Genomic DNA, 26,321 nt, shown 5'->3' on the forward strand with positions numbered 1-26,321 from the left:
GACCCCACATCACGGGTTTTGGGGTCCCTGTCGCCCCATGTCCCCACCAGCCCCACCAGCCCCATGTCCCCATTAACCCCATATCTCAACTTTTGGGGTCCCTGCTGCTCCATGTCCCAGTGTCCCCCATGTCCCCAGGACCCCCACAGCACGGGTTTTGGGGTCCCTGCGACTCCACATCCCAATGAGTCCCATGTCCCTATAAGCCCCATGTCCCCAGGACCCCCACATCATGGGTTTTGGGGTCCCTGTTACGCCACGTCCCAATGAGTCCCATGTCCCTATAAGCCCCACGTCCCCAGGACCCCCATAGCACGGGTTTTGGGGTCCCTGTTGCCCCATGTCCCCACCAGCCCCACCAGCCCCATGTCCCCATTAACCCCATATCTCAACTTTTGGGGTCCCTGCTGCTCCATGTCCCAGTGTCCCCCATGTCCCCAGGACCCCCACATCATGGGTATTGGGGTCCCTGCTGCTCCATGTCCTCATCAGCCCCACTGGGATACTGGGACTGGGGGGGGGGTGATACTGGGACCGAGGGGATACTGGGACGGGGGTACCGGTACTGGGATGGAGGGGATACTGGGACCGGGGCGGGGGGTACTGGGACGGGGGGAGGTACTAGGACCGGGAGGGGCGGTACTGGGATCGAGGGGGCCGTACTGGGAGCGGGGGTGGGGTCACTGGGGCGGGAGTGGGGGGTACTGGGACCGTGGGGGGGTACTGGGACCGAGCGCCGGGCGCTAGGACCCCGCGTCCGCCGGGCTCTCCGCCCACCTCCCGCCCTCCTCCACGCCCCCTTCTCCCCATTGGTCCTCCCGCCTCGCCCTCCTCCCCCATTGGCCACTGGCGGTGACGGGCGGCGCTCGGAGGCGGGGCCGCGCCTGCGCGCTGCCCCTCGGCCTGCGGGAAGATGGCGGCGGCCGGGCGGGCGGTGGCGGCGTGCGGGGCCCGCGCCGCCCTCGGGGCCCGCCGGGGCCGGGCCGCGCTGGGCCGGGCCGGGGCCCTCAGGGCCGCCTCCGGGGCCGGCACCGGCACCGGGACCGGCACCGCCGAGGTGCTGCAGGAGCGGCTGCGGCTGCACCAGGTCGGGGCCTGCGGGGGGCTCCCGGTTACCGGGGGGGGGCTCCCGGTTTACCGGAGGGGAGGGGGAGGGGGTTACCGGAGTGGGGGGGGCGGTTCCCATCTCCGGTTACCGGGGGGCGGGCCCAGGTTACTGGAGGGGGGGGGGGGGGGGCCGGGTTTACCGGGAAGCTCCCGGTTCCCGTTTAGCCGGGGGGGCTCCCGGTAACCGGAGGGGGTGTCCCGGTTCTCATCTCCGGTTACCGGAGGGGAGGGCTCCCGGTAACCGGGGGGGGGTCCCGGTTACAGGCAGGGGTCTCCCGGTTACAGGCGGGGGTCTCCCGGTTTACCGGAGAGGGGTCCCGGTAACCGGAGGAGGGGGGGGGGTGTCCCGGTTCACCGGGGGGGGTCTCCCGGTTCCCACCCCCATCGCTCACCGTTTTGTCCCCCCCTTTTTCCAGGCAGCAGCGGGGCCCCCCCCGCCCGGTTCCCGGTCGGACGAGGAGCGGCGGCACCGGCAGGAGGAGGAGGAGGAGGAGGAGCGGCGGCGGCGGCAGCGCCTGGCGGGGGCTCGGCGCCTGGCCCTGCGCCTGGGGGGGCTGCTGGGCGCCGGCACCGGCGTGGCCATCGTCTACGTCTTCGGTGAGACCCCCCCGGGACCCCCCCCTCCCCCCATTAACCGGTACCGGGGCCGTACCCCCCCCCCCCCCCCACCTCACGCCCCCTTTTCCCTCCCTGCAGGCAGCAACGCCGTGGACGAGCATGGGGCCAAGGTGAGCCCCCCCCCGGTGCCCCCCCCGGTCCCCTGTGACCCCCCCCCGGTTCTCCCCCCCCCGGGGTCCCCTCTGTCCCCCCCTGTCCCTCTCTTGCCCCCCCCCTTCCTGATTCCCCCCCCCCCGGGTCCCTCTGACCCCCCCGGTCCCTTGTCCCCCCCCAGGACTCCTCTGACCCCCCCCCCCAATCCCTGTGACCCCCCTCCCGGTTCCCCCCCCCCCAGGTCCCTTCTGACCCCCCCCGGGTCCCCTCTGTCCCCCCCCCCGCCCCCCCTCCCCTCAGCAGCCCCGCACCCTTTTCTTGCTCTTTTCACCCCATTTCGGGGACCGCGCCCCACGGTGCGGGTTGGGGGGGGGGGGGCGGACCCATGGGACTTTGCACCCCCCCCCCCGAGGTGCCCCCCTCCTCCCGGCAGCCTTTTTCTTCTTTTTTTTTTTTTCCCCCAAAAAACCCTTTTTTTTATTATTATTCGGGGCCGGCAGCGGGGTTTTGATGTCCCCAGGGGGCGGAGGTGACAACGGCCCCCCCCCCGGGGACATCAAGGGGCTTTCAGGAAGCCCCCCCCCCCCAAAAAAAAACACCTCACCTAGCTGCAAATTGTCCCCGCTGTCCCCCCCCTTCCCGCTGTCCCCAACCCCTTTTACGGGGTCGCCCCCTTTTATGGGGTCTCCCCCTTTTATGAGGTCCCCCCCCTTTTTATGGGGTCCCCCCACCCCGTAACACTTTTTGCCCCCCCCCCCCCCCCCCCCTTTATTTTTTGCAGGTCCCCGACGAGTTCGACGGTGGTGAGTGACCCCCCTTGGGGGGGGGGGGACGGGGACGGACGCGTCCTCGGGGCCATTTGTCACCTCCCCGCGCCCTTTTATAAGGTTTTTAACACCCCCGAGGGAATTTTGGCGCTTTTGGGGTTTTTCACATGCAGAAAAGGAATTTAAGGGGGGGGCATCACTGGGGGGCACAGGGCCCCCAAATGGCTCTCGCCCCCCCCCCCTTTTTCCCCGCAGACCCCGTGGGCATCCAGCAGCTGCGCCGGACCTACAAATACTTCAAGGACTACAGACAGGTTTGGGGGGGGATTTTTTGCCCAATTTCTTCGGGTTTGGCCTCGTTTTGGGGCTGCTTGTCTCCTGCAGGGGTGAGGGGGGGCACCCCGAGAGCCACCCCCCCCCCGTGAGATTTGTCCCCATTTTGGGGTCCCCTTTTGAGAGGCTTTGACCTCATTTTGGGGCGTTACGTGTTGCTTTTGGGGTCCCGTTCCCCCCCTCAGTAATTAGGGGCTCCCCCTGTTCCCCCCCAAATAATTAGAGGGATCCCCCGATAATTTGGGCCCCCCCCGATAATTTGTGCCCCCCTCTCCCCTAATAATTTGAGCCCCCCAGTTCGAGGGGTGCCCCCATCCCCAATTTGAGGGGCTCCCCCCCCCCCATTTGAGGGGCTCTCTCCCCAATTGGAGGGGTCCCCGTCCCCTAAATTTCAGGGGGGTCTCTCCCCAAGTTGGGGGGCCTCCCCCCTTTATTTCGGGGGGGGGTCTCACCCTTAAATCCCCCCCCCCCCCAGATGATCATCGAGCCCACCAGCCCCAAGCTGCTGCCGGACCCCCTGCGCGAGCCCTACTACCAGCCCCCCTACACCCTCGTCATCGAGCTCACCGACGTCCTGCTGCACCCCGAGTGGTCGGTGGGTGCCCCCCCGTCCCCGTGTTTGTCCCCCCCCTCGCTGCCACCCCCCCAGGTGACATTTTTGTGTCCCCCCCCCCCGAAAAGCTCGTCACCGGCTGGCGCTTCAAGAAGCGCCCGGGCATCGAGAGCCTCCTGCAGCAGCTGGCGCCCCTCTACGAGATCGTCGTCTTCACCTCCGAAACGGGCATGGTCAGCGCCCCCCGCGGGGTGGGGGCCACGGCGGCGCCCCCCCGTTTAAAAAAAAAAAAAAAGGGGGGGGCGAAACGACCCTAAAAACCCTGTTTTCGCTCCCTCCCAGACCGCCTTCCCCCTCATCGACAGCATCGACCCGCACGGCTTCGTCTCCTACCGCCTCTTCCGCGACGCCACGCGCTACATGGACGGGCGCCACGTCAAGGTGGGTTTTGGGGGGGGGGGGGGGGACACGCGGCGACGCTGGGGGCGCCCCCCGGCCTCCCTGCCAGCCCCTCGCCGTCCCTTGTCCCCCCCAGGACATCTCGTGCCTCAACAGAGACCCCGCCAAGGTGGTGGTGGTGGACTGCCGCAAGGAAGCCTTCTGCCTGCAGCCCTACAACGGGCTGGCGCTGCGCCGCTGGGACGGCAGCTCCGACGACCGCGCCCTCTACGACCTCGCCGCCTTCCTCAAAAGTGAGCGAAAAGCCCCGAACCGCCCCAAAAAAACCCCCGTCCTCGCCTCCTCACCCCGTCCTTTTTACCCCCCCCCTCCCCGTAAGCCATCGCCCTGAGCGGCGTGGAGGACGTGCGCACGGTGCTGGAGAACTACGCGCTGGAGGACGACCCGCTGGCCGCCTTCAAGCGCCGCCGCTCGCAGCTTGAGGAGGTTTTTGGGGACGGGGGGACGTTTTTGGGGTCGGGGGCCCGCGCCCGAGGTCTGGGGTCTCTCGGGGGCCCCGCGGGCGCGGGGTTTTTTGATTTTTCGCTTTTTTTTGTCTCGTCGCAGGAGGAGCAGCAGCGCCTGGCGGAGCTGGCGCAGGGCAAGAAGCCGCCGGGGCTCTTCCTGGGGGCCCTCGCCGGGCGCCTCTGGCCCCGCTCCAAGCAGCAGTGACCCCCCACGTCGTCACCGACCCCCACGTCGTCACCGACCCCCCACGTCGTCACCGACCCCCCCTATTGTCCCCAGTCCCCCCGTATTGTCACCGACCCCCCACGGCGTCGCCAACCCCCCCCCCCCGGCCCCAGCACGTCCCAAACCCTTATTTTTATTTTTATTTTTATTTTTTTTGGGGGGGGGGGGGGGGAATAAAAGGATTTCGCGAAGGTGGGGGCGCTGCGTGGTGCTTTTTCGGGGTGCGGGGGGGACGCTGGGGGTCCCCTCTCCCGTGTCCGGGGTCTTTATACGGGGGGTGGGGGGGCTGCGTTCCCCCCAGATCGGGGTTTTGGGGGACCTGCGCCTCCCCGAGTTGGAGCCCCCTGATTTGGGGTCTTTATTTTGGGGGGGGGGGGGGGGGCTGTGTCCCCAGGGTTTGGGGTCTTTATGGGGGGTGGCTGCGTAGCCCCCAGTTTGGGGTCGTTGGGGGGGGGGGGCAGGGGGCTGTGTCCCCGTCATTTGGGGTCTTTATTGGGGGGCTGCGTCCCTAAAATTTGGGGTCTTGCGGGGGGGGGGGGGGAATGACTGTGTCCCCGCTATTTGGGGTATTTATGGGGGCAGGGGGCTGCGTCCCCCCGATTTGGGGTCTTTATTGGGGGGGCTGCATCCCCCTGATTTGGGGTCTTTGGGGGGGGCAGGGGGCTGTGTCCCCCCGATTTGGGGTCTTTATGGGGGACTGCGTCCCCCTAATTTGGGGTCTTTGGGGGGGGTCTGCGTCCCCCCGATTTGGGGTCTTTTTTGGGGGCTGTGTCCCTCTAATTTGGGGTCTTTGGGCGGGGGGGGGGGCGTGTCTCCCCAATTTGGGGTCTTTATTTGGCGGGTCTGTGTCCCAAAGATTTAGGGTCTTTGGGGGGGGGGGGGGGGCTGTGTCTCCCTGATTTGGGGTCTTTATGGGGGGTGGTAGGGGGCTGTGGCCCCCCCTTTTGGGGTGGGCTTTGGGGTCTTGGTGGGGGGGGGGTGGTAGGGGGCTGTGCCCTCCCTTTTGGGGTGGGCTTTGGGGTCTTGACTGGGGTGGGGGTGAGGGGTGGTAGGGGGCTGTGCCCCCCCCCCCATTTGGGGGTGGGCTTTGGGGCGGGCTCTCCCCTGGCCCTTCCCTCCCCAAGGAGTTCCCGGGGGCCGGGGGGGGGCCGGGCTCAGACCCCGCTGAGCCTCGGGACCACCAGGCTGGGACCCCCCCCCCCCCAGCACCAGGCCATGGCCCCGCTGCTCCTGGCTGCCCTCCTGGCCCTGCTCTGCCCCCCCCGGTGAGAGGGGCCGGGGGGTCCCTGGGGGGGGGTGGCTTCAGGAGGCCCTAGGTGGTTTTTTTTTTTTTGGGGGGGGGGGGGGCCCTGGGGGGGTATTTGGGGGCTCCCCCGGGGGTCTTTGTCCTCGAAGCTTTCAGTGGAGGGTCTTTGGGGGGGGGGGGATTTGGAAGAGTTTTGCGGGGGGTCTAGGAGGTGCTGGAGGGGGGCTGTTGGGGTGCTGGGGGGATTTTGGGGTGCTGGGGGGTGTATTTGGGGTGCTGGGGGGGATTTCGGGGTGCTGGGGGGCTTTTGGGGTGCTGGGGAGGGCTTTTGGGGTGCTGGGGGCCGTATTTGGGGTGCTGGGGGGCTTTGGGGTGCTGGGGAGGGCTTTTGGGGTGCCGGGGGGCTTTTGGGGTGCTGGGGGCCGTATTTGGGGTGCTGGGGGGGCATTTCGGGTGCCGGGGGCTTTTGGGGTGCTGGGGGCCGTATTTAGGGTGCTGGGGGGCTTTTGGGGTGTTGGGGAGGGCTTTTGGGGTGCTGGGGGCCGTATTTGGGGTGCTGGGGGGCATTTGGGGTTCTGGGGGGCTTTTGGGGTGCTGGGGGCCGTATTTGGGGTGCTGGGGGGCTTTTCGGGTGCTGGGGGGCTTTTGGGGTGCTGGGGGCCGTATTTGGGGTGCTGGGGGTTTTGGGGGAGCTGGGGGGCATATTTGGGGACCGGGGGGCTTTTGGGTTGCTGGAGGAGGGAAATCCCAATGGGTGTTTTGGGGTCTCTGGGGGGGGGGGGGGCATTGGGGTCTTACCGGGGGTCCTCGATGCCCCCCCCCCCCCATGCAGGTGCAGCCGGGGGGGGTGCTGGAGCTGCGGGTGCTGTCGGCGCGGGGGGCCCGGGGGGGCCGTGCGGGGCCCCCCTCCTGCCGCCTCGTCTTTCGCCTCTGCTTGCGCCCCCCGGGGGGATCGGCTGCAGCCTGGGGGCCGCTCACAGCCCCCCCGGGCCCCCCCCCAGCCCGGGCGCCCCCCGCCTTCTCCGCTTGCCCTTCGCCTTCCCCTGGCCGGTGAGGACCCCCCGTGCCCCCCCCCCCCCCCAAGGAGCTGAGACCTTGGCTCCCTATAAATGCCCCCCCTCCATATGGTCCCTAGGACCCCATAGATTTGACCCCCCGCCCCTTTTGCCCCCCCCCGGGCAGGGCACCGTGTCCCTCGTGATCGAATCCTGGAGGCTGGATGAGGCCAAAGGGCCCGGGGGTGAGTGGGGGGCATAGGGTGCTGGGGGGGGCATAGGGTGCTGGGGGGCCATAGGGCGCTGGGGGGGGGCATAGGGTGCTGGGGGGGCCATAGGGTGCTGGGGGGGCATAGGGTGCTGGGGGGCCATAGGGTGCTGGGGGGGCATAGGGTGCTGGGGGGGGCCATAGGGTGCTGGGGGGGCATAGGGTGCTGGGGGGGGCATAGGGTGCTGGGGGAGCCATAGGGTGCAGGGGGGGCATAGGGTGCTGGGGGGCCATAGGGTGCTGGGGGGGGGCATAGGGTGCTGGGGGGCATAGGGTGCTGGGGGGGCCATAGGGTGCTGGGGGGGCCATAGGGTGCTGGGGGGGGCCATAGGGTGCTGGGGGGCATAGGGTGCTGGGGGGGGCACAGACCCTATTGCTTTTTTTTGGGGGGGGGATACAAGGATTGGGGGGAGGTGGGAGGGTGCTGGGGGGCCATAGGGTGCTGGGGGGGCCATAGGGTGCTGGGGGGGGCACAGACCCTATTGCTTTTTTTTTGGGGGGGGGGATACAAGGATTGGGGGGGAGGTGGTTTGGGTATTGTAAATGGGAATTTGGGGGGGGGGGGGCAGGTTGGGATTTGGGGGGTGGTGTCCATAGGGTGCTGGGGGGGGGGGCACAGACCCTATTTTTTTGGGGGCGGGGGGGACGAGGATTGGGGGGCTGGAGGTGGGAGTTTGGGTGTTGCAAATGGGAATTTTGGGGGGGGGGACAGGCAGAGGAGAAAAAGTTTGGGGTTGGGGGGGGGAAATGGGACCCCGTGGGCACACTGTGGGGGGGGCTTTTTTTTTTGGGGGGGGGTCCGCTACGGTCCCTGACGGCTCCCGCAGCTCCCCAGGGCCGGCTGCTGGGCCGAGCGGTGGCGAGGCAGCGCCTGGCGCCGGGGGCCTTGGCGGGGGGGGGCCGGGGGGGCTGCGCTTCGGCACCCGCCTGCGCTGCCGCCCCCCGCCCGCGGGCCCCGCTGCCTCCCCCCGTGCCCCCGGCCTCCCCCGCGCCCGCCGCTGCCCCCCTTCCCCGCCGCCTGCCACCGAACCCCCCCGGCACCGCCGCTGCTGGCCCCCCCCGCTGCTGCCCCCCCCCCCCCCGGGACTGCCCCGCGCCCCCTCCCCGGCGTCCCCCGACGCCTGTCCCCAGGTCGGGGGGTGCGGGGGCGACGGCCGGGGCTGCGCCCCCCGGGTGCCAACAGCACGGTGAGTGACACCCCCCCCCCCCGGGGTCACCTCTGGGACCCCCTTGGGACCCCCCTGCCACCTTTGGGACCCCCTTGGGACCCCCCCCCCCCCAGTCACCTCTGGGACCCCCTTGGGACCCCCCTGTGCCACCTTTGGGACCCCTTGGGACCCCCCTGTGCCACCTTTGGGACCCCCTTGTGCCACCTCTGGGACCCCTTGGGACCCCCCCCCCATGTCACCTTTGGGCCCCCCTTGTGCCCCCCTTGTGCCACCCTTGGGACCCCCCTCCCGGTCACCTCTGGGACCCCCTTGGGACCCCCCTGTGCCACCTTTGGGACCCCTTGGGACCCCCCCCCCCCCCCCAGTCACCTCTGGGACCCCCTTGGGACCCCCCGTGCCACCTTTGGGTCCCCCCTGTGCCACCTCTGGGACCCCCTTGGGACCGCCCCCCCCCCCCATGTCACCTTTGGGCCCCCCCTTGTGCCCCCCTTGTGCCCCCCCTTGCCCCCCCCCCCCCCCCATGTCACCTCTGGGACCCCCTCATGCCACCCCCCAGGGGCTTTTAGGCCTCTGTGCCCCCCCCCCCGGGATTAATCTGATGCCCCCCCCCCCCCCCCCAAACAGGTCCTTAGGAGCGACCCGGGGGCCGCGCTGTGACCCCCCGCCTTGGGGCGCCCCCGTCGCCGAGAGCCCCCCAAGCGGAGCCGGTGCCCGAGGCTTCGCCGTCGCCCTGCGCCCTCGGCCCCTGCTTTAACGGGGGGGCCTGCGCCCCCGCGCCCCCCCCCCGGCGCCGGCTACAGCTGCCGCTGCCCCCCCGGCTTCCACGGCTCCAACTGCGAGCGCCGGGCCGACCGCTGCGCCCACAGCCTCTGCCAGAACGGTGAGGGGGGGACACCCCCTGGGACCCCCCGCTGGGACCCCTCTGTGTGCCCCCCCCCCATGTCCCCCTCTCCCCCCCCCCCCGTGCCCCTCTCTCGCCCCCCAAGCCCCCTCGCTGCCCCCCAGGTCCCCCCCATGCCCCCTCTCTGTCCCCCAAGCCCCCTTTCTCCCCCCAGACCCCCTCTCTCCCCCCCATGTCCCCCTTCCCCCCCCCAGCCTCCTCTCTGCCCCCCAGACCCCCTCTACCCCCCCCCCAGACCCCCCTCTACCCCCCCAGCCCCTTTCTCCCCCCCCCCCCGACCCCCTCTATCCCCCCCCCAGCCTCCTTTCTGCCCCCCCCAGACCCCCTCTACCCCCCCCCCAGACCCCCTCTACCCCCCCCCCCAGCCCCCTTTCTCCCCCCCCCCAGACCCCCTCTCTCCCCCCCCAGGCCCCCTTCCCCCCCCCCCAGCCTCCCCTCTGCCCCGCAGACCCCCTCTACCCCCCCCCAGACCCCCTCTATCCCCCCCCAGGCCCCCTTTCTCCCCTCCCATCCCCCTTCCCCCCCCCCCCCCAGCCTCCTTTCTGCCCCCCCCAGACCCCCTCTCTCCCCCCCCGGCCCCCTTTCCCCCCCCCCCAGCCTCCTCTCTGCCCCGCAGACCCCCTCTACCCCCCCCCCCAGACCCCCTCTACCCCCCCCCCCCCCAGACCCCCTCTACCCCCCCCAGCCTCCTTTCTGCCCCCCCCAGACCCCCTCTACCCCCCCAGGCCCCCTTTCCCCCCCCCCAGACCCCGTTTCTCCCCCCCACGTCCCCCTTTTCCCCCTCCAAGCCTCCTTTCTGCCCCCCAGACCCCCTCTCTCCCCCCCAGACCCCCTTTCTCCCCCCCCAGACGCCCCCTTCCCCCCCCCCAGACCCCCCTTTCTCCCCCCCCCGTCCCCCTTTTCCCCCTCCAAGCCTCCTTTCTGCCCCCCCCAGACCCCCTCTACCCCCCCCAGACCCCCTCTCTCCCCCCCCAGGCCCCCTTTCCCCCCCCCAGACCCCCTTTCTCCCCCCCGCAGACCCCCTTTCTCCCCCCACGTCCCCCTTTCCCCCCTCCAAGCCTCCTTTCTGCCCCCCCAGACCCCCTGTATCCCCCCAATCCCCCCCCTGCGATGCGCCACCCCGACCCCCATCTCTTTCCCCCCCCCACCACGCACGCAGGCGGGCACTGCCTGGACCTGGGGGGCCGCGGCGTGCTCTGCAGGTGCCGCCCGGGCTTCTCGGGCCCCCGCTGCGAGCACAACGTGGACGACTGCAGCCCCAACCCCTGCGCCAACGGCGGCACCTGCGTGGACGGCGCCAACGCCTTCACCTGCTCCTGCACCCTGGGCTACGCCGGCGCCCGCTGCCGCCTGCGCGCCGACGCCTGCGCCTCGGGCCCCTGCCTGCACGGTGCCACCTGCTACACCCACTTCTCCGGCCACGTCTGCGCCTGCCCCCCCGGCTTCATGGGCCCCCGCTGCGAGGAAGAGGTCGGGGGACCCCCGGCCGCCCCTCGCCGCCGGCCCCCGGAGCCCTTGGCCGTCGCCTGCGCCCTCCCCGTCGCCCTCCTGGGGCCCGGGCTCGGCTTGGCGCTGGCGGCTCGCGGGTGGCGGCGGCGGGCGGTGGGGGGGGAGAGGTGAGAGTGGGGGGGGGTCCCGGGGGGACAAGGGGGGACACGGGGGGGACAAGCGGCTGATGTGGTTTTTTTTCTACCAGCAGCCGAACGCTGGAGCCGGGGGGGGGCCCTGGGGTGAGCCCCCCAGGGACAGAGCAGCCTCTGCCACCCCGAGCCTCGGCCACCCAGGTGAGGACGAGGCCCCTGCGCTCGGAGCTCAGCTGCCCCTTCGTCTTCGTCCTCTTCCTCGTCTTTAACCCTCCCGGCACCTTCCAGGTCTGAGGCAGCGGTGACGGACCCCACAAGACACCAGAGAGGGCTTGGGAGCAGGCAGGGAGGGGTTTTTCGCTGATACCGGGACGTTTGTGCCCAATATTGGGACATTTGAGCCCCCGATGTTGTGACGTTTGTGTCCCAATACCGAGAGTTTGTGCCCCGATACCGGGACCTTTGTGTCCCGATATTGGGACGTTTTGTGCCCCAATACCGGGACGTTTGAGCCCCGGTACCATAACGTTTGAGCCCCGGTACCATAACGTTTGCGTCCCGATGCCATAACGTTTGTGTCTCAATATTGGGACATTTGTGCCCTGATATCGGGATGTTTGTGCCCTGATTCCAAGAGTTTGTGCCCCAATGTCGGGACATTTTTGTCCCGATACCGAGAGTTTGTGCCCCAATATCGTGATGTTTGTGCCCCGATACAAGGGCGCTTGTGTTCCAGTATTGGGACATTTGTGCCCCGATATTGGGACATTTGAGCCCCGAGACCGTAACATTTGAGGCCCGATACCAGAACATTTGTGCCCTGATATTGGGACGTTTGCGTCCCGATACTGAGAGTTTGTGCCCCGATATTGGGACATTTCTGCCCCAATAAAGTCCTCCGAGAGGCTGTTGCTGTCGGGATTGCAGCGGTGTTGGTGCTCTCTTTTTCCCTCGCAGAGCTGCGTGTGCTTGAGGAGGGGGCACTGGGGGGGGGGGGGGGGACACACACTGGGGACAGGAGCCGTGGGCTGGGGCTGAACGAGTCCCATGTGGGGCTGATGAAGGTTGTGCAAAAAATCCCGATAATTTTTCCAGACGGGGCAATCCGTGAAGCTATGTTCCCTATTTCTGATGCTGATTCCTCCCGATTTCTCCCCCGTTTCCTCGCTGGCCAAGTACTACAGGTTCACAACCTACTCAACGCCCTTTTTGACATCCTACACGTACAATTTTATTTGACCAACCGTTTAATTTCTCCTTTTTTTTTTTTTTTTTTTTTCCCCCTTCTCTCATGCCTAGAGGGCCCGTGATTTTTGGTTTTATTGATTTTGCCCTGTTTTTCTGAGCCATCCTCCTTATTTCGGGACCGTGGGACCTTCCCCCCGTCTGCTTCACATCCTGCTGCGCCACAAGTCCTGCCGGAGCGATCCCTTTTGAACACAAAACCACCTTCCATTGCGGAAACACCGCTCCGTTTCTCACACTTGCCACCCCGCTGATGCCTTTGTCACCCCCTCGATAGCCCCCCCTTGTCCCGTTAGATGTCCCAGTGAGGGGGGCAATTTGCACCTCTGCCCCCCTGCTGCACATCAAAACCCCACCAACACCTCCCAGCCAGACCCCCCCAAAAAAAAAAGAACATTAAAAAAGGGGTTTTTGGCGAGAAAAACACCAGTGGGAAAGGGGGGGGCGGGGGCGAGCGATACCACCCTGCTGGGAGGGATGCAAAGCCCCACCGGAGCCCACAAAATGGGGGGAAAACAGCAGGAAAAGGGGACGGAGGGGGCATAAAGGGTGCTGAGCGCCTAAGGATGGGAAGGGGATCTTGGCCCCGGGGAGGGACGAAGGGGGGGGAGGGGGGGGAAGGGGGGGGGGAGGAGGACCGGGGGGATAGGTCCAGTACCCCCCCTTCAGTCCCAGTACCTCCTCCGTAGCAGTAGCGCACCCCGCTCAGTCCCAGTACCCCCCCCCCCATCACAGTACCTGCCCCCCAGGTCCCAGTACCCCCTCTCCTCATGCCCAGTATCACTCCCCCATCCCAGTAGCGCCACTTTCTCCCATCAAAAAAACGCTCCCAAGGGAAGCCTTTGGGTAGACCTGAACTCCCTGGGGAGCCTTTACGCAACCCCACACTCAACAGGACTCTGCGTCTTCACTCTTTCCTAACAACCCTAAACATAACCCTAACCGCAACAAGAAGCTGAACCCGAGTTAGACCCGAAAAAACACGTACGGTGCCACTTTCTGCCATCAAAAAGTGCTCTCAGCGGAAGCCTTTGGGTACACCTGAACTCCCTGGGGGAGCCTTTACGCAACCCCACACTCAACAGGACTCTGCGCCTTCTCTCCATCCGAACTGGAACTGCCCTGCTTGGCACATGCCCACGCTCTACCTGACAGACCCCCCCCCACACACACACCCCCTCTCTCAGCCTGACCGTGACCAATCCTGAAAAGCCCCATCTGCTGCAACGACTTAAAAGCACCTACCCTCGCCCTGTGTGTCCATTCACAACCCCAACCCAAACGTAGCATTTGCCCCCCCCCCCAAACTTAGCTTGGGAACACCGGGAGGCAGGTTCCATCCTCAACAAGGAACACAACGGCTAGCCAGGACGTCGCTTCAGGCATGAGGCTCCACTTTATGTGCAGAAATAAAGTGCCATCAGGCACCGGCACGCCAACCAAACTTCCTCCAACACAACGCCCTCAGAAGCAGAACAGTAGTCAACTGACCTGCTCTGCTACTGAAATCAGACAGACAACCGCTGGACAACTCCCCGCTCCCCCCTGCCAACCACCCCCCAACACACAGTATTTGCCCCTTGATCTAATTCTCAGGGGTCAGAATCCATCCTCAGTGTGGACCACGGAGGCCAACTAGGATGTTGACAGATTCTTCTTCATCCCCTGAAAACAGGAGTCACCCAGAGGTGGACCGATAGGCTACCAAACCAAAAACCATGCCCATTTTCCACCTTTTCTCCACTCACCTTCCCGATCAAGGTTTAGCGCGTCCATTCGCCGTGCCGAGCCAAGGTCACGTGGCTTAGACCAAGGAGAAAGAACAGACAAAGGTGACAATCCACAAAACAGTCTATACCCACTCCTCTTCTTTCCTCCCCTACCCCAACAGCCAAGAAGCCCCAGACCCACGTCCCCCAACCCAGTACCACCGCTTCGCTCACCTAACGTCCCAAAGAGATGCGTCACGCTCCCTGCTCCTCTTGCACGCCGAGCATCTCCAGCATTCCAGGAACTGGACCCGCTGACATCTGGTGTGACACAGGAACGTGGCAGGAGATGCACGCTGCCGTCATAAGGTGCTTGCCAAGCCTGCCAGCCAGGCAAAACAGACTAACAAAACCAACTGACCAACTCATGGCCCACGCTGCCATCCACTCGTCCTCATGCCTTGTTCAAATTTCCAGCTTAGTCCGTGCCCATGACCTGGGCTACAAGAAACAAAGAGAGAAGGTCATGTCCGTGATGGACACGCAAAGAGTACAGCTCCTTGCAGAGGTCTCAAGCACAGAGACCAGAGCCAGAAGAAAAACCCTCAGGTCCACAAATGCCAAAAGGCCATGAATGCACAGCAGCCCCGGCAGGGCTAATCACAGACTTACCCTCTACAGCTGAAAAAGGTGACCCTGCTCAGTCTCTTGGTAATACTGTGCCGATGCGGTCAAGCCCCTTGTGGTGTGTACTGAAGCTCTTTGTGAGTCCTCTGGAGAGTTACGCAAAAGGCTCGATATATCTAGAGATTAAAACAACCCAAAACCAGAAGCGTACCACACCGCATCCCAAAAACAAGTTAGCCGGCAACCTCTGCCAAATATCCCTCTATTACGTGAATTCCAAGCACTTCAAATCTAGAAGGCTGCAAGGTCTAAAGACTCTACAGCCAGCAAAACAGCAGGAAAAAGCTCCAAAAATATAACAAACTGTCCCTAACCCTGAAAAACACTACACCTTAGGTGCCTACGTGCCTACAGCTACTGTTTTCAGATACATGCTGGCACAGGGAACTTGGATGATACATTTCCCAAAAACCCTGCTCCATCAGTTTACCACCAAGGTTGTAACTTTGATAGTATTTGACATACAGGTGAAGACATGAGGACACGTTCACAGTAAGCCCTGTAGTTCTGGAAAAATCACAAGGGACCTAGAACCACAAAGCAGACACACAAGGTAACATCGTCATCCTGTCCGTAAACATGCTATAAGAATTACTCACCTGAGGAAGAGCTGCATGCAGTAAAGGCACCTACTACTATATAGATTGCTTTCCTCTAAAAGCTCCTACTAGCTGTTACCTCAAAAAGATGTACTTACCTCTCTCAACTTGGAAACGCATCAGCCCATAGACTCCGACCCACCTAAAGAACCCGGCCACCGACTAAAGGAAAAGCAAAGCGCTTACCCCAAAGAGCAGCTCAGGCAGAACGAGCGCCCTGATGGGATGCCTGGGGCTCGTACACCACCAGGCCCTGCCTAGCACCCCACTCCAGCCACCTGGGAAAGGGGAAGGGCAAAGCACGAGAAGGAAGAAGCAGAGCAGAAGGAGCAGCAGCTGGTTTTTGTTTGTTTGTTTGTTTTTTTGTTGTTTTGTTTTGGTTTTGTTCTTAAATCTGGTTTAGCTCAACAGAATGCAGAGTGCAGACAAGAGAACTGGGCTGATCCTAGAAGCAACAATTCCCGTGCTTTTCCTTCAGCACTGAACATTGAAAGGACAATATGGCCAAGCAAGTAACTATTCAAACTATTTCAACTAGACTTAGCTCAAACGTTTCTTTACATACTGTTCTGGTTTAACCCGGCGGGCAGCTAAACATTATTATTAAGACAGGAAAAAAAAAATCTATAATATATAAATATCATAACATTATAATTATATATAATTATATATACAATATGTATTATATATATACAATATATAAAATATAGCGTATATATTATATCTATTATATATAATTATATATGAATAATAATAAAATATAATAATAATAATAATAATAATAATAGTACTCCTACCAATAATGTGTACGAAAACAAGTGATGCACAGTGCAATTGCCCACCACCCGCTGACCGATGCCCAGCCTATCCCCGAGCAGCCGGCCCCCCACCCCGGCCAGCCACCCCCATATATTGTTTAGCATGACGCCAGATGGTATGGAATACCCCTTTGGCCGGTTTGGGTCAGCTGTCCTGGGTCTGTCCCCTCCCAGCTCCTGCTGCACCCCCAGCCTGCTCGCTGGCAGGACAGAGCGAGAAGCCGAAAAGGCCTTGGCCTGGTGTAAACACTGCTCTGCGACAATCACAACATCAGCATGTTACCAGCGCTCTTCTCAGCCTAATCCAAAACATAGCACCCTACCAGCTCCTGTGAGGAAAATTAACTGTGTCCTAACTGGAACCAGGACAACATAGGCAAAAATAATCTGAGAGGCCACAGCCCCATGGGACGTGGTGATCGGCGGCCATCTTGGCCATGGCAATCAGGAAGCAGTTGAGTTTAAAATCTTTGGTGACAGGAGGAAAACTGCCACAAAACCTGCTTTTGGCAGGGGGGTTGGACCCGATGGTCTCTTGAGGTCCCTTCCAACCCCTCCAGTTCTGTGAACTCTGGACACGGGGAGGGCAGACTTCAGGCTGCTGAGGGAACTAGTTGGGAAGGTCCCCTGAGAAGCTGCTTGGGAAGGTATCGGGGTCCATCTTTTTAAGCACCACCTCCTAAGAGCACAGGAGCAGGCGATTCCAAAATGTCGGAAGTCAAGCAGGCGGGGCAGAAGGCCAGCTTGGCTGAGCAGGGATCTTCTTCTAGAGCTTAAGGGGAAAAAGAAAGCGTGTGGCCACTGGAAGCGAGGTCGGGTGACGTGGCAGGGCTACAGAGGTGCTGTTCGCCTCTGTCGGGAGAAAATTCGTGCGGCCAAAGCTCAGAGGTGAAGCTGGCTAGTACTGTGGGCGACAAGTCCCCTTTCCTATTTGAGGAGGAGGACTGAGAGAGCGGCCGAGGTGGAACTCGGCTGCCCACCCGAGTAAAACCACCACACAGGTCTCCCTGTGCTCAGGGCTGGGTGCTCCCAGAGCCTGCTAGAAGCAAGGCCTGACCCCTTCCCTGGCATCTGCCAGCCACTGCCTCCCAGGGAAGGGATGGGGGATAGCAAAGGGCAATTGGGACAACTAGGGCATCCACGCCTTTGCCTTCTGTGTGCCTGGGGTGTATCAGGACTCCTTGTGGGGCCATGAGTGTGTCACCCTCGTGTCAGGGTGCCAGCAGGCGCCAGGGCAGCAGGCTCTGCCAGGCTGGTGGCTTGCGTGCGCACTTTCCTGGCAGTGGCTGAGCATCTGCTTGCCAATGGGAAGTAGTGAATGGCTTCCTTCTTTTGCTTTGCTTGCACGTGCATCTTTGGCTTTTCCTAGAATGCTATATTTGTCTTGATCCATGAGCTTTCTCATCTTTGCCCTTCCGATTCCCATCGCCATCCTGCTGGGCCAGGCTGGGCGAGTGGGTGTGCAGTGCTGAGCTGCTCACCCGCCCAGCCCAGAAGCGTGTCACAATGAAACCCTTTGTGACATCCCTTGATGACACCCCCAGGGGTCTGCCCTAAAAAAATGCAGCTGTGACTCGGACCCTCAGTGTCCGTGCAGGACAGTGACGGGACAGGGCAGGAGCACAGGGCCTTTAAGGAGTCTAAGTGCACAGCCCACGTCCCACAATGCAGTTCCGATGCTGCCACCACCGGAGAAGACAACGTATTATCCTGGGGAGGTATCCTTGCCCTTATCGCCCCATTCCTCCATCCCGCAGGGTGGCAAAGATAACCCGCCCCTGCTCCAGGATGGCCTGGCGGAAGACCTGCTGTCCTGAGGAGAGCAGCTTTCCGCTGGATTCCTTGGATTTCCAGCCACTGAATCCCAGTGAGTGAGCATCCCGCGCGGCTGGGAAGGGTTGGGGCCAAGCAAACCTCCCTGCTTGAAGCCAGGACGTCTTTCCTGGCACGGCAGCAGTGGGATCCTGTGGGTGCGGGGCAGAATGGCACCTGGGTGCTGGGGGTGCTGGGAGCCCAACCCAGCATGGCCTCGCCCCGGGTTGGGAGGGAGCTTAGAGGGGGCCCAGATCCTGCTGCCTCAGCACCCTCAGAGTATAGAATTTGTTGCTAATTGAACACCTAATTGAAATCTACCCTGCTTTAGGTTCAGTCTGTCAGCCCTTGTCCTATCACAGCACTCCCTGATAAAGAGTCCCTCCCCAGCTATCCTGTAGGCCCGCCTTTAGGTACAGGAAGGCCTCTGTAAGGTCCCCCTGGAGCCTCCTCTTCTCCAGGCTGAAGAAGCCCAGCTCTCTCAGCCTGTCCTAGAGGAGGTGCTCCAGCCCTCTGATCAGCATCAGGGCCTCCTCCGGACCTGCTCCAGCAGGTCCATGTGTCTCTCGTGCCGGGGGCCCTTCCTCTCCTCGCTTCTGCCTTCAGCCTCTCACTGCAGCACTCCTCCCTCTCCTCCATTGTTAGATGCCTGGTCGTGGGATCTTGGCAAAGAGGAAGCCAAGAAATTCATCGAGATATTCGTCAGCAGCACAAAGAAGGTAATGGAAGCCCCTTCCGTCGTGGCTGTGCCTGTGTGTCCTGAGGGGGCCCTGGCCCTGCTGCCAGGCTGGGCAGAGCTGCTGCCCTCCGTGTGTCTCAGACAGCACCACACGTCACAGCACTCCAGTGTCACAGCACTCCAGCGCTGTGGGCTCTGGTTCTCCCCCCTCACCCTCCCCGTGGTTCTCTCTGTGGCTGCCAGGATGAGGAAAAGAAAATGAAGTTCCTGGAGAGCATCTGCACCCTGTGCAGACAGTATTCCTTGTTGGAGGACATGGATGCCTTCTGCCACAAAACCGAGCTGGCGGAGAACATCAAGGTGAGGGGACGCGTGGCGGGTTGGGGAAGGGACAAGGCCCCTCGGACACCAGCCCCCTGTGAGGCTGGGGCAGGGGGAGGTGGCGACAAACCGTGCACAGACACCAAGCTGCCCGAGGCAGGACTGGGCGTGCTGCTGGGCCTTCAGCAGCGGGCACTGGGGGCTGGTGTCTGCCACGTCCCATCCTGGTTGTGCTCTGCAGGTTTTGCTGGAAGAGGAGCCCACGGACAGTTTGCACACAGCATTTCGTAGGAATGCCATGGAGACTCTCACCATCCTCAGGTGAGTGCCCAGCCCCTGGTTGGGCCAGCACATCCCCAGGGCAACGTCCTGGTGGCCCTGAAGCTGGCAGGGAGGCTGCCCGTCCCTCCCAGGGATGCCTGTCCACGGGAGGGCCGTGTCCTCCTTCCCTAAGCCTCGAGGCACCACTCCAGCACCAGCGTCCAACAAGCTCCTATCTCCCTTCTTAGCTCCACTGCGAAGGCAGCACTGGATGGCAAAAAGGAGAGTCTCCTGCATGCCTGCTTCAAGAGTGTCTTCTTTCTGCCTCCCTATTTGGACATGTCAGCGGTAGAAAAAGATCTCTACAACAAGGTATGTGCTGGGTGAGGTAGTGGCACCCCCATTCCCGCTGGGCTGCTGCCTTGCTGCCCCGTGCTGAGACAACCGGACAACCAGTGCAGGGCCGGGGCCCAGATTTGCTTTCCCAGCCTCATCCCTTCTTCCCCTTCCCCTTCCCTGGCCTGATCCAGTGCTGCAGGAGGTCTGCACGCAGCAGCTTTTTAGCCCCAAAGCCACCCCTGGGCTCTGTGAGGCGGTGCACGTGTCCTCCCTTGGTGCTGGAGGTTCAGTCAGCCCCTGGGGGTGAGAAGGACCGCAGAAATACTTCTATGATCCTCTGTCCTCCTTGCAGACCATGAACGCCATGGAAATCATGCTGCAGGCCTTTGTACGCAACTGTCCAATCTCCAGTGTCGGCGAGGAGCTGCAGATTATTTGGCAGGTCTGGCATTTGCAAAGAGTCGGTTTCCCAGGAGTGGTTCCACAGCTGGGGGGGTAACGAACGTCCATGCTGCAGTGGATGGCCCACCCCCAGTGCCAGGACTGAGCACGCTGCGGGCAGGTGCCCACCTCCTTTGGGGAAGCCCACCGAGGTCTTCTGGGAGCCTGGCATCCCCTGGCTGTGGTCAAAGACCCTTTCCCCTCCGAAGAATCCTCTCATGTCACAGAAAAACCTTGCCCATGGCACTTCTGGGCCAGCCCCTCCAGACCCCAAGAGATCACCTTGCGCCAAAGCAGTGGGAGAATTTTAGCCCACTCCTTGGGCACCGCACTGGCGGCAGCTGGAGCTGCTCTCCGCCTGCCCCCCAGTCCCTCCAGTCTCCTCTTGCCAGGTGTGAATGGGGCAGAGATCCCCGGGGACCCGCCCATCCTGCACGGGAGCGTGGCCCTGAAGCCGTGTTCTCCTGGCTGCCCAGTGGCCGTATCCCTGCCCCATTGCGGACCCCTGGTTCCTGGCACAGAAGCCAGCCCTCACGGAGAGGGGACAGAGGGCCGCGTTCCGGGGGAGGGCGCAGGAGGGAGCTGAGGCCGCACTGGCGGGTGGCATCTGCCCGTCTGCCTGACCACAAAGTTGGCTGGCGGATCTGTGGCAAGCCTGCAAGGGAACCCAGGGGCAGGAGCCCTGCTGAGGGCTTTGCTCCACCTTGGGGGAAGCTTTGATGGACGGCGTGAGCACAGCCAGGGGTTCAGCAGTGCTGCTTCTGCTGGAGCAGGCATCAGCTCCCAGGGCAGACCAGCAGCTTCTCTCCTCACAGGCGCTGCTGCACTACGCCACCTCCCATAACACCGCTGTGCGCAAGATCGCCCTGCAGAAGATTGAGAGGCTGAGTGATTTCCTGGTCACATATCTGGGGAAGGTAAGATGCCAGGAACCCTTCAGCCAGCCTGTCTCCCCTTCCCTGCATTCCAGAGCATCCTGCAGCTCAGGGGTGCCTGTGCAGCAAGCCCGAGCACAGGTGGGGGCCTCAGCACAGCTCTGCCCTGAAGCAAGGGTCTTTGTCCCTCCTTTGCCCCTGCTCTTCCTTCCCCAGGCCCTGCTCTCTGCCTCCACTTAACCCTTCTTCTCTCCTCCCTCCCTTGCCCAGACCTCGTTCGCTGCTGGACAATGCGAGGGCAGCCCGGGCACCCACAAAGAGGTCCACATCCCCATCCTGGGACAGCTGCTGGGCCACCTCTTCATTTCCAGCTGTGGCACAGATCCCACCAGATACAGAGTTTTGGATGCTCTTTATCACTTCTACGCATTCCTCAAAGATGGAAGAGGTAAGAGAAGGTGTGGTGGGCAGCGTCCGTCTGCACACAGACATCTGCTGGTATGTCTGCTTCTTTTCCCCGAGTATTGTGAAGGATTGTTCTTTTGCTTGGTGGAGGCTGTCCATGAAAGTCTGCCAGGGTCCCTGACCTCCTCTGCTCCTCACAGCAGCTTCCCGCAGGAATCTGGCTATCGTTTTCCACAGAAGCTAAACGCTCACCTCATGTCCAGGAGCAGTTCTCTGCTGCTGTCCTTCTCAACCCTCCCCAGCTCACCTACCACGCCGTTTCGCGGTATTCCCCAGTCTAAGCCATCAATCGATTGCCACTTCCCAAACCACATCTTCCCTGAGGAGTGAACAGCAGAGCCAGCCGTGCATCACCAGGGATGGTGACGCCCTCCAGAATTCTCCTTGACTGTTTGCTCCCTGCCGTCTTGCAAGCAGATGGCAGGGAGCTTCCTGCACATCCCGACCCCGAGCAGAAGGGGTCTGTGACACGCTGCTACCCCCACGGCACCCAGCGCCATTGCTTCTCCTCCTTCTGCATCATCCCTGAGGTCCCTCTTGCTCCCAGCAGCCGTCACCCTGTGCTTTACATCCCTGCCCACCACTCTCCTCAGCATGGGTCTGAGCCTCCCTCCTCAACCATTCCTAGTGAAAGTGCTTTTCACCATTTGGCAAGCTTGTTGGCAAAGATGCTCTTCCCTACTGACTCTTCGGTGTTCCCCCTGTTTAGAATGCTCGCTGACAAAGGACATGGAAAATTACGCAGAGAGGCGCAAGAATTTGAAGGATACAGCATTTCCATTCACTGTAATGTCCACTCCCTGTGATATTGCCAAGGTAATGAGCTCTGGCCTTGCTGGGAATCTTGTCCGTAGCATCAGCAGGCAACTCGTGTGAGCAAAGGGGTCCAGAGCCGTGGGGCTGGCACGGCCTCCCTCGCCCTGGTGAGAGGGTTCCTCTTGTCCCGAAGCTGGGGCTATGCGAAGGCTGCTCCCCTGTGTCCCGGCAGCAGCTCCAGCCCTCCTGGCCACCAGCAAGCCCTGGTTACCTGCAGGGCCAGCACTCTGTCCCCGTACGCCCCATCCTCACTCCCTCCCCCTGAGGGCCCTCTCTCCGGAGCTGCCCTTGCTGCTCAGCTAAGCAGCACCCTTGGGACACTCAGTGCGGCATGTCCTCCCTCCCCTCCTCCTTCCCACAGGCGTTTGGAGGATTCCTCTTCCCTTCTGAGAGGCTGGACATCATCCTCACAGCCCTTGAAGCTTTACAAGACTCCAGCATCCATGACAAGAAGGGGCCTGCAGCTTGCTGGATGCAGCCTTGGATGACCCTGACTACTGGCTGACAGATGTAAGTGGCCTGTGGCCATTGCCCTGCCCTTGAGCTCTTTCAGGCGTTGATCCTCCCTCTCTTCCTCTCTCCCTCTTTCCTTTATTCCCTCCCTTCTTCTCTCGCTTCCTCCCTCCCTCCCTCCCTGCCACATGGAGGTCTCTTGGGCTCCAGAAGCCACGTGAAGGCAGCAGAGAGCAATGGAAGGGGCCAAACTTTCAGTGGCAGCTGTGGAAATGGCTGCAGTCCGGTGGACACACCATTCCCACCTTGTGCCCCCAGGTGCCAACGATCATGGATTGCATCAGGAAAAACCTGGACAGCATCCACACGGCATCAGCGCGGCGCTGCCTGGACTCCCTGCTTCTCCAGCTGACCAACCTGATGTCCAGGGAAGAAGTCAAGAACCTGCTGCAGTTCTCCCCGCCAAGTGACAGGTCAGCAGCCTGTCACTCCACCAGCACAGCCCTCCATCCCACCCATGTTTTCCAGCCCCACTGGGCCAGCCAGGGCTGCAGCAGCCCAGCTGTCCAAGGCAGCCCAGAGCCCCCCTGCCCCCAGGGAACGCCAGCTCAGACCCTTCCTGCTTGCCCAGGCTGGGCCCCCAGCGCTCCCCAAGTCACAGGGGCTGCAGGACAGCCTGGGTCCTACGGGGCTGGCCCGGGCCGTGGCCCTGCGGCTGAGGCTGCACTGAGCCTGCACTGAGCTGCACTGACAGAGTATTCTGTGCTTGCAGCACTGCCCTGGGCATGTGGGAGGTGGTCCTGGCAATGCCGCAGACCTTGCAGAAGGTTTTAAACGCGCTGATGGAAGACTTGCCACTGCGCAACTGGTGCACCGCGGTCACAGAAGACACCTGCATCCGTCGCTTGGCTGTGAGTTCCCAGATGAAACCTTGCTCCCAGCAGGGCTGCGCGTGGCCCTTCAGGCACACAGGCACAGCCCTGTCCCCATCTACCCCCAACCCGCCAGCTCCCCCAGGGCGTACGGACACATCGTCCCTGGGGCCGGCAGGGCCGGCAAGCCCCCGTAACCAGCCGCGCCTGGTGCCTTTGGTGCCAGCTCGCGCTGCTCCATCCCTGCCCAAAGGCGGGAGAAGAAGAGGCTGCAGGGAGCCCTGCAGGCCCTGCCAGGCTCCCCCTGCTCTTTCTTGCAGATGCTGGCCCAGAATCACGTTTCGGAAGAGGAGTTTGGTAACCCAGTGCACCTGCAGAGTTACCTGAAGCACCCAAGCCCAGCGATGCGCTTGATGGCTCTCAAAGGGCTCTCCACCGTGTCAGAGAGCCCTGAGAAGGTGAGCGGGCCATCGTCAAGCAAAGCCATGTTGGCAGCCTGGGGCTTTGCTCTTCTGCCCTCCCGTCCCTCCCCGTTGCTCTCCCCGCATCCCTGTAGTGCGCCCGCGGCCACTGCTTGCAGGAGGCGATTGCCATGCCAGCTGCCAGGAAGCAAGGCAGGAGGCTGGTGCTCAGGAACCAGAGCCCTTTGCCCAGGGTGGTCTCTCACGGCTTCACGGAAGGGAAACTGTGTCTTTCCTACAGGCAAGAAAAATTCAGGTCGTGCTGCCAGACATCCTGGAGGCCCTGCAGGACACCAACGCAGACGTCGTGCTGAAGGCCCTGCTTGTGCTGCGGAACGTGATGGCTCGTGTGGAGAGGAGAGAGGCCGGTCGCACGGCTCTGCAGCTGGCTGAGAAGCTCCTGCCACTCTTTGACCACGTAAGTGTGCTGCGGGAGCCCGAGCCCTCAGCTGGGCCCCCTGTAATGAGGGCTGCCCTTCAGCCCGGCCCTGTGGGCAGCACTCAGGCAGGGCCTCGCCAGTCTCCTCGTCAGCCCAGCCGCTGGGGAGCTCTGCTTGGACATGGCTGGTGCGGCCGGTGGCGAAAGCGGGGTGGCTGGCGGGCAGCCTGTGCTGGCAACCGACTGCGTTGCCTTTCACGGGCACCAGGCCTTGCAGCTGCCCCGGCAGGGCTGCTGAGCAGCTCCTCTGGGAAGGATCCAGCGCCGAAGCATCTCCCAGTTCTGCGATCTCCCTTCGCGTCAGCCACGCTAATGCCCCTGCTCCCCATGGGCGGGCAGCAGCTGTTGCTGAAATTCATCCTGTCCTCCTCCCTGCCAGGAGTCCAGCCAGGTGCGGGAGCACTCCATCTGCCTCTTCCAAGCCGTGACGGAGGCTGTGCTGCGGCAAAGGAAGAGGGCACTGAAGAGGACAGTGCACAGCAGCCTTCTCCCACTCTACTTTCGGATGAGAGACCAGAGTGAGAGCGTAGCAAAGGTACAGATCTCAGAGCTGACCAGTTACGTGGGCGAGGGTGTGCCGACACCACAGGGATGCTCTGGGGGATCCCTGGCCGGCAGCGTGAGCTGCCTCCGATGGCGGCTGTCCCGTGTCCTTGCCCTGGCCATGGAACCCCGTGCACGCCGTCCCCCACCACAGCCTCCCGGAACGCGCTGGGAAAGGCTCGCAGCCCTGCCAAGAGGAGGGGACAGAGGGTCTCCTTCCCAAGGCTGTGCTGCCATGTCCCAACCTCTGCTGCTCCACAGGCCTCTGGGGAAGCTCTCGTCGTCGCTGCAGAGTTTCTGCGACGCAAAGAACTCAAGCACTTGGCCCAGACAAAACAGACCTGCAGGATCGGGGAGTGCTTGGTAAGGACGACCCCACAGGCCCCAGCCCCAGCTGGGCAAACGTGCCCGGCCAGAGCCCGCTGCCTGCAGCCGCATCCTCGCTCCCTTCCTTCCAGCACAGAGCCCCAGGGGGCTCTTCTGCAGGCCCCTCTGCCCTCCCTGCCCCCAGGATGCTGGAGGAGACCCTGGGGAGGGTCTGCAAGCCCCGTGACCTTGTGTTCTCTCTCCAGCTGCAGCAGGACGGAGGCAGAGTAGAAGAATACCTGCAGCAGAGCCAGCCCTACCTGCAGGACTCGCAGACCGTCTTGCGACTTGAGGCCGTCAGGTTCATTGGTGAGCCCAGCCCCTGGGTCCCTCTTTGGGCAGCCTTTGGCAGCCCCAGGCACTGCCCTGGCAGCGAGGCGCAGCCCTGTTGCCCCCAGAGCCCCCCGACTGGGCCCTTGCTCCAGCCCCCCTCGGGCAATGACCTTGCTGGGGTGCAGGAGGGGGCACAGCCTGGCTGGCCAGGCCAGGGGCTGCGCTGCTGGGAGCGTGCTGGGGAGCGGGGCTCTGATGGGAACTCTGTGTCTAGGGCTTGCTGCGCGCTACTCCGGGGACCAGAGCGAGGAGAAGCAGAATGAAATCATCAGCGGTGAGTGAGGGCAGTGGTGTGTGTGCTAGGGCTGGGGGGACAGGGGCAGAGGCCCCCATGCCTTGCCCTGCTCCAGGGAAATGCTTCGGGGCGGAGGAGCAACGCAGGCATAGGAAGGAGGGAGAGGAGACGGGGGAGCCCGGCATGTCAGGGAATGCCCTCCCAGCCTGGAGTTGGGCAGTGCTGCTGAAAGGGTTGAGTGTCGAAAGGGAAGAGTCGAGTGGGGCTGGCATGGTCTGCAGGGGATGCCTGGGGATCTCTGCAAGGAGTGGGTTTTCATCTCTGCTCTTCTTTCTTTGGCAGTCCTCCGGTCTTCAGGGAAGGATGTGGAACCCATGGTCAGATGCCTGGCAGCTCAGACCATCATGATCCTGGCGTCAAGGCGTAACAGAACGTCAGGACGGAGATTTCGACAGCTGTGGTGCTGCTAGCCACGCAGCACTCCTCAAAACATCAATATATATCTTAATAGAACCGGGTTCTTGTCTCATTATTCCAGCAGCTCCTTCCAAGTGACTCGGTGCCGTGACGCTGAGCTACCTTGGAGGCTACCAAGGACGTCTTTTCCCTGGGCCCAGTGACTGCTTGGTGCCTACTCAATGAAAGAGTCACAGAACCGCTGCGGTTGGAAAAGGCCCTTCAGCTCAAGTCCAGCCGTCAGCTAACACTACCAGGCCCACCACAAAAGCACGGCCCTTAGCACCAAGTCCACACATTTCTTTAATAGCTCCAGGCCACGTTTGGAAGAG

General features: G+C 63.0%; 4 protein-coding genes and 2 long non-coding RNA genes across 13 annotated transcripts; 5 read left to right on the forward strand and 1 right to left on the reverse strand.

Annotated features, from left to right (window-relative positions):
* Positions 1-898: 898 nt before the first annotated feature.
* TIMM50 (translocase of inner mitochondrial membrane 50) lies at positions 899-4,768 on the forward strand. Of its 3 annotated transcripts, XM_066984802.1 has the most exons (12): positions 899-1,087; positions 1,524-1,704; positions 1,804-1,835; positions 2,600-2,621; positions 2,841-2,899; positions 3,394-3,513; positions 3,600-3,704; positions 3,814-3,912; positions 4,007-4,163; positions 4,250-4,356; positions 4,477-4,583; positions 4,619-4,768. In XM_066984802.1, exons 1-11 carry the CDS (start codon positions 914-916, stop codon positions 4,579-4,581), a joined length of 1,161 nt encoding a protein of 386 aa, XP_066840903.1. In that variant the 5' UTR covers positions 899-913; the 3' UTR covers positions 4,582-4,583; positions 4,619-4,768. The 3 variants fall into 3 exon arrangements, with proteins under 3 accessions (XP_066840903.1, XP_066840904.1, XP_066840905.1); XM_066984803.1 differs by lacking the exons at positions 2,841-2,899; positions 4,619-4,768 and having other exon boundaries at positions 4,477-4,610; XM_066984804.1 differs by lacking the exons at positions 899-1,087; positions 2,841-2,899; positions 4,619-4,768 and having other exon boundaries at positions 1,593-1,704; positions 4,477-4,612.
* A 2,050-nt stretch (positions 4,769-6,818) lies between these two features.
* Positions 6,819-8,054, forward strand: LOC136787532 (uncharacterized). The gene is made up of 3 exons (XR_010826925.1): positions 6,819-6,898; positions 7,031-7,088; positions 7,939-8,054. It is a non-coding gene; the product is annotated as an uncharacterized lncRNA (long non-coding RNA).
* An 886-nt stretch (positions 8,055-8,940) lies between these two features.
* Positions 8,941-11,690, forward strand: LOC125181845 (delta-like protein B; the record flags this gene model as incomplete). Its single annotated transcript, XM_066984595.1, has 3 exons — positions 8,941-9,160; positions 10,341-10,797; positions 10,878-11,690. Coding segments are annotated over 3 exons (858 nt in total), but the record flags the coding sequence as incomplete, so codon positions are not given.
* Positions 11,691-11,760: 70 nt separating this feature from the next.
* Positions 11,761-15,693, reverse strand: LOC106029596 (uncharacterized). 6 transcript variants are annotated; one of them, XR_007160570.2, is made up of 6 exons: positions 14,391-15,693; positions 14,140-14,219; positions 13,953-14,039; positions 13,758-13,812; positions 13,318-13,404; positions 11,761-12,194 (listed from the first exon to the last, which is right to left on the reverse strand). It is a non-coding gene; the product is annotated as an uncharacterized lncRNA (long non-coding RNA). The 6 variants fall into 6 exon arrangements; XR_001203284.3 differs by having other exon boundaries at positions 13,318-13,472; XR_010826920.1 differs by having other exon boundaries at positions 11,761-13,511.
* Positions 15,694-15,836: 143 nt separating this feature from the next.
* LOC125181867 (maestro heat-like repeat-containing protein family member 7) lies at positions 15,837-22,741 on the forward strand. The gene is made up of 11 exons (XM_066984801.1): positions 15,837-17,689; positions 18,280-18,353; positions 18,557-18,673; positions 18,876-18,955; positions 19,144-19,267; positions 19,587-19,676; positions 20,491-20,592; positions 20,821-20,998; positions 21,725-21,831; positions 22,193-22,341; positions 22,603-22,741. The coding sequence occupies exons 1-10, from the start codon at positions 17,488-17,490 to the stop codon at positions 22,334-22,336; spliced, it is 1,218 nt and encodes a 405-aa protein (XP_066840902.1). The 5' UTR covers positions 15,837-17,487; the 3' UTR covers positions 22,337-22,341; positions 22,603-22,741.
* Positions 22,742-23,432: 691 nt separating this feature from the next.
* Positions 23,433-26,070, forward strand: LOC136787506 (maestro heat-like repeat-containing protein family member 6). Its single transcript, XM_066984814.1, has 7 exons — positions 23,433-23,614; positions 23,859-24,035; positions 24,436-24,591; positions 24,861-24,962; positions 25,172-25,274; positions 25,513-25,572; positions 25,876-26,070. Exons 1-7 carry the CDS (start codon positions 23,477-23,479, stop codon positions 26,001-26,003), a joined length of 864 nt encoding a protein of 287 aa, XP_066840915.1. The 5' UTR covers positions 23,433-23,476; the 3' UTR covers positions 26,004-26,070.
* Positions 26,071-26,321: the final 251 nt, after the last annotated feature.

The sequence above is a fragment of the Anser cygnoides genome, chromosome 29, assembly GCF_040182565.1.
Source record: "Anser cygnoides isolate HZ-2024a breed goose chromosome 29, Taihu_goose_T2T_genome, whole genome shotgun sequence".
Classification (NCBI taxonomy): domain Eukaryota; kingdom Metazoa; phylum Chordata; class Aves; order Anseriformes; family Anatidae; genus Anser; species Anser cygnoides.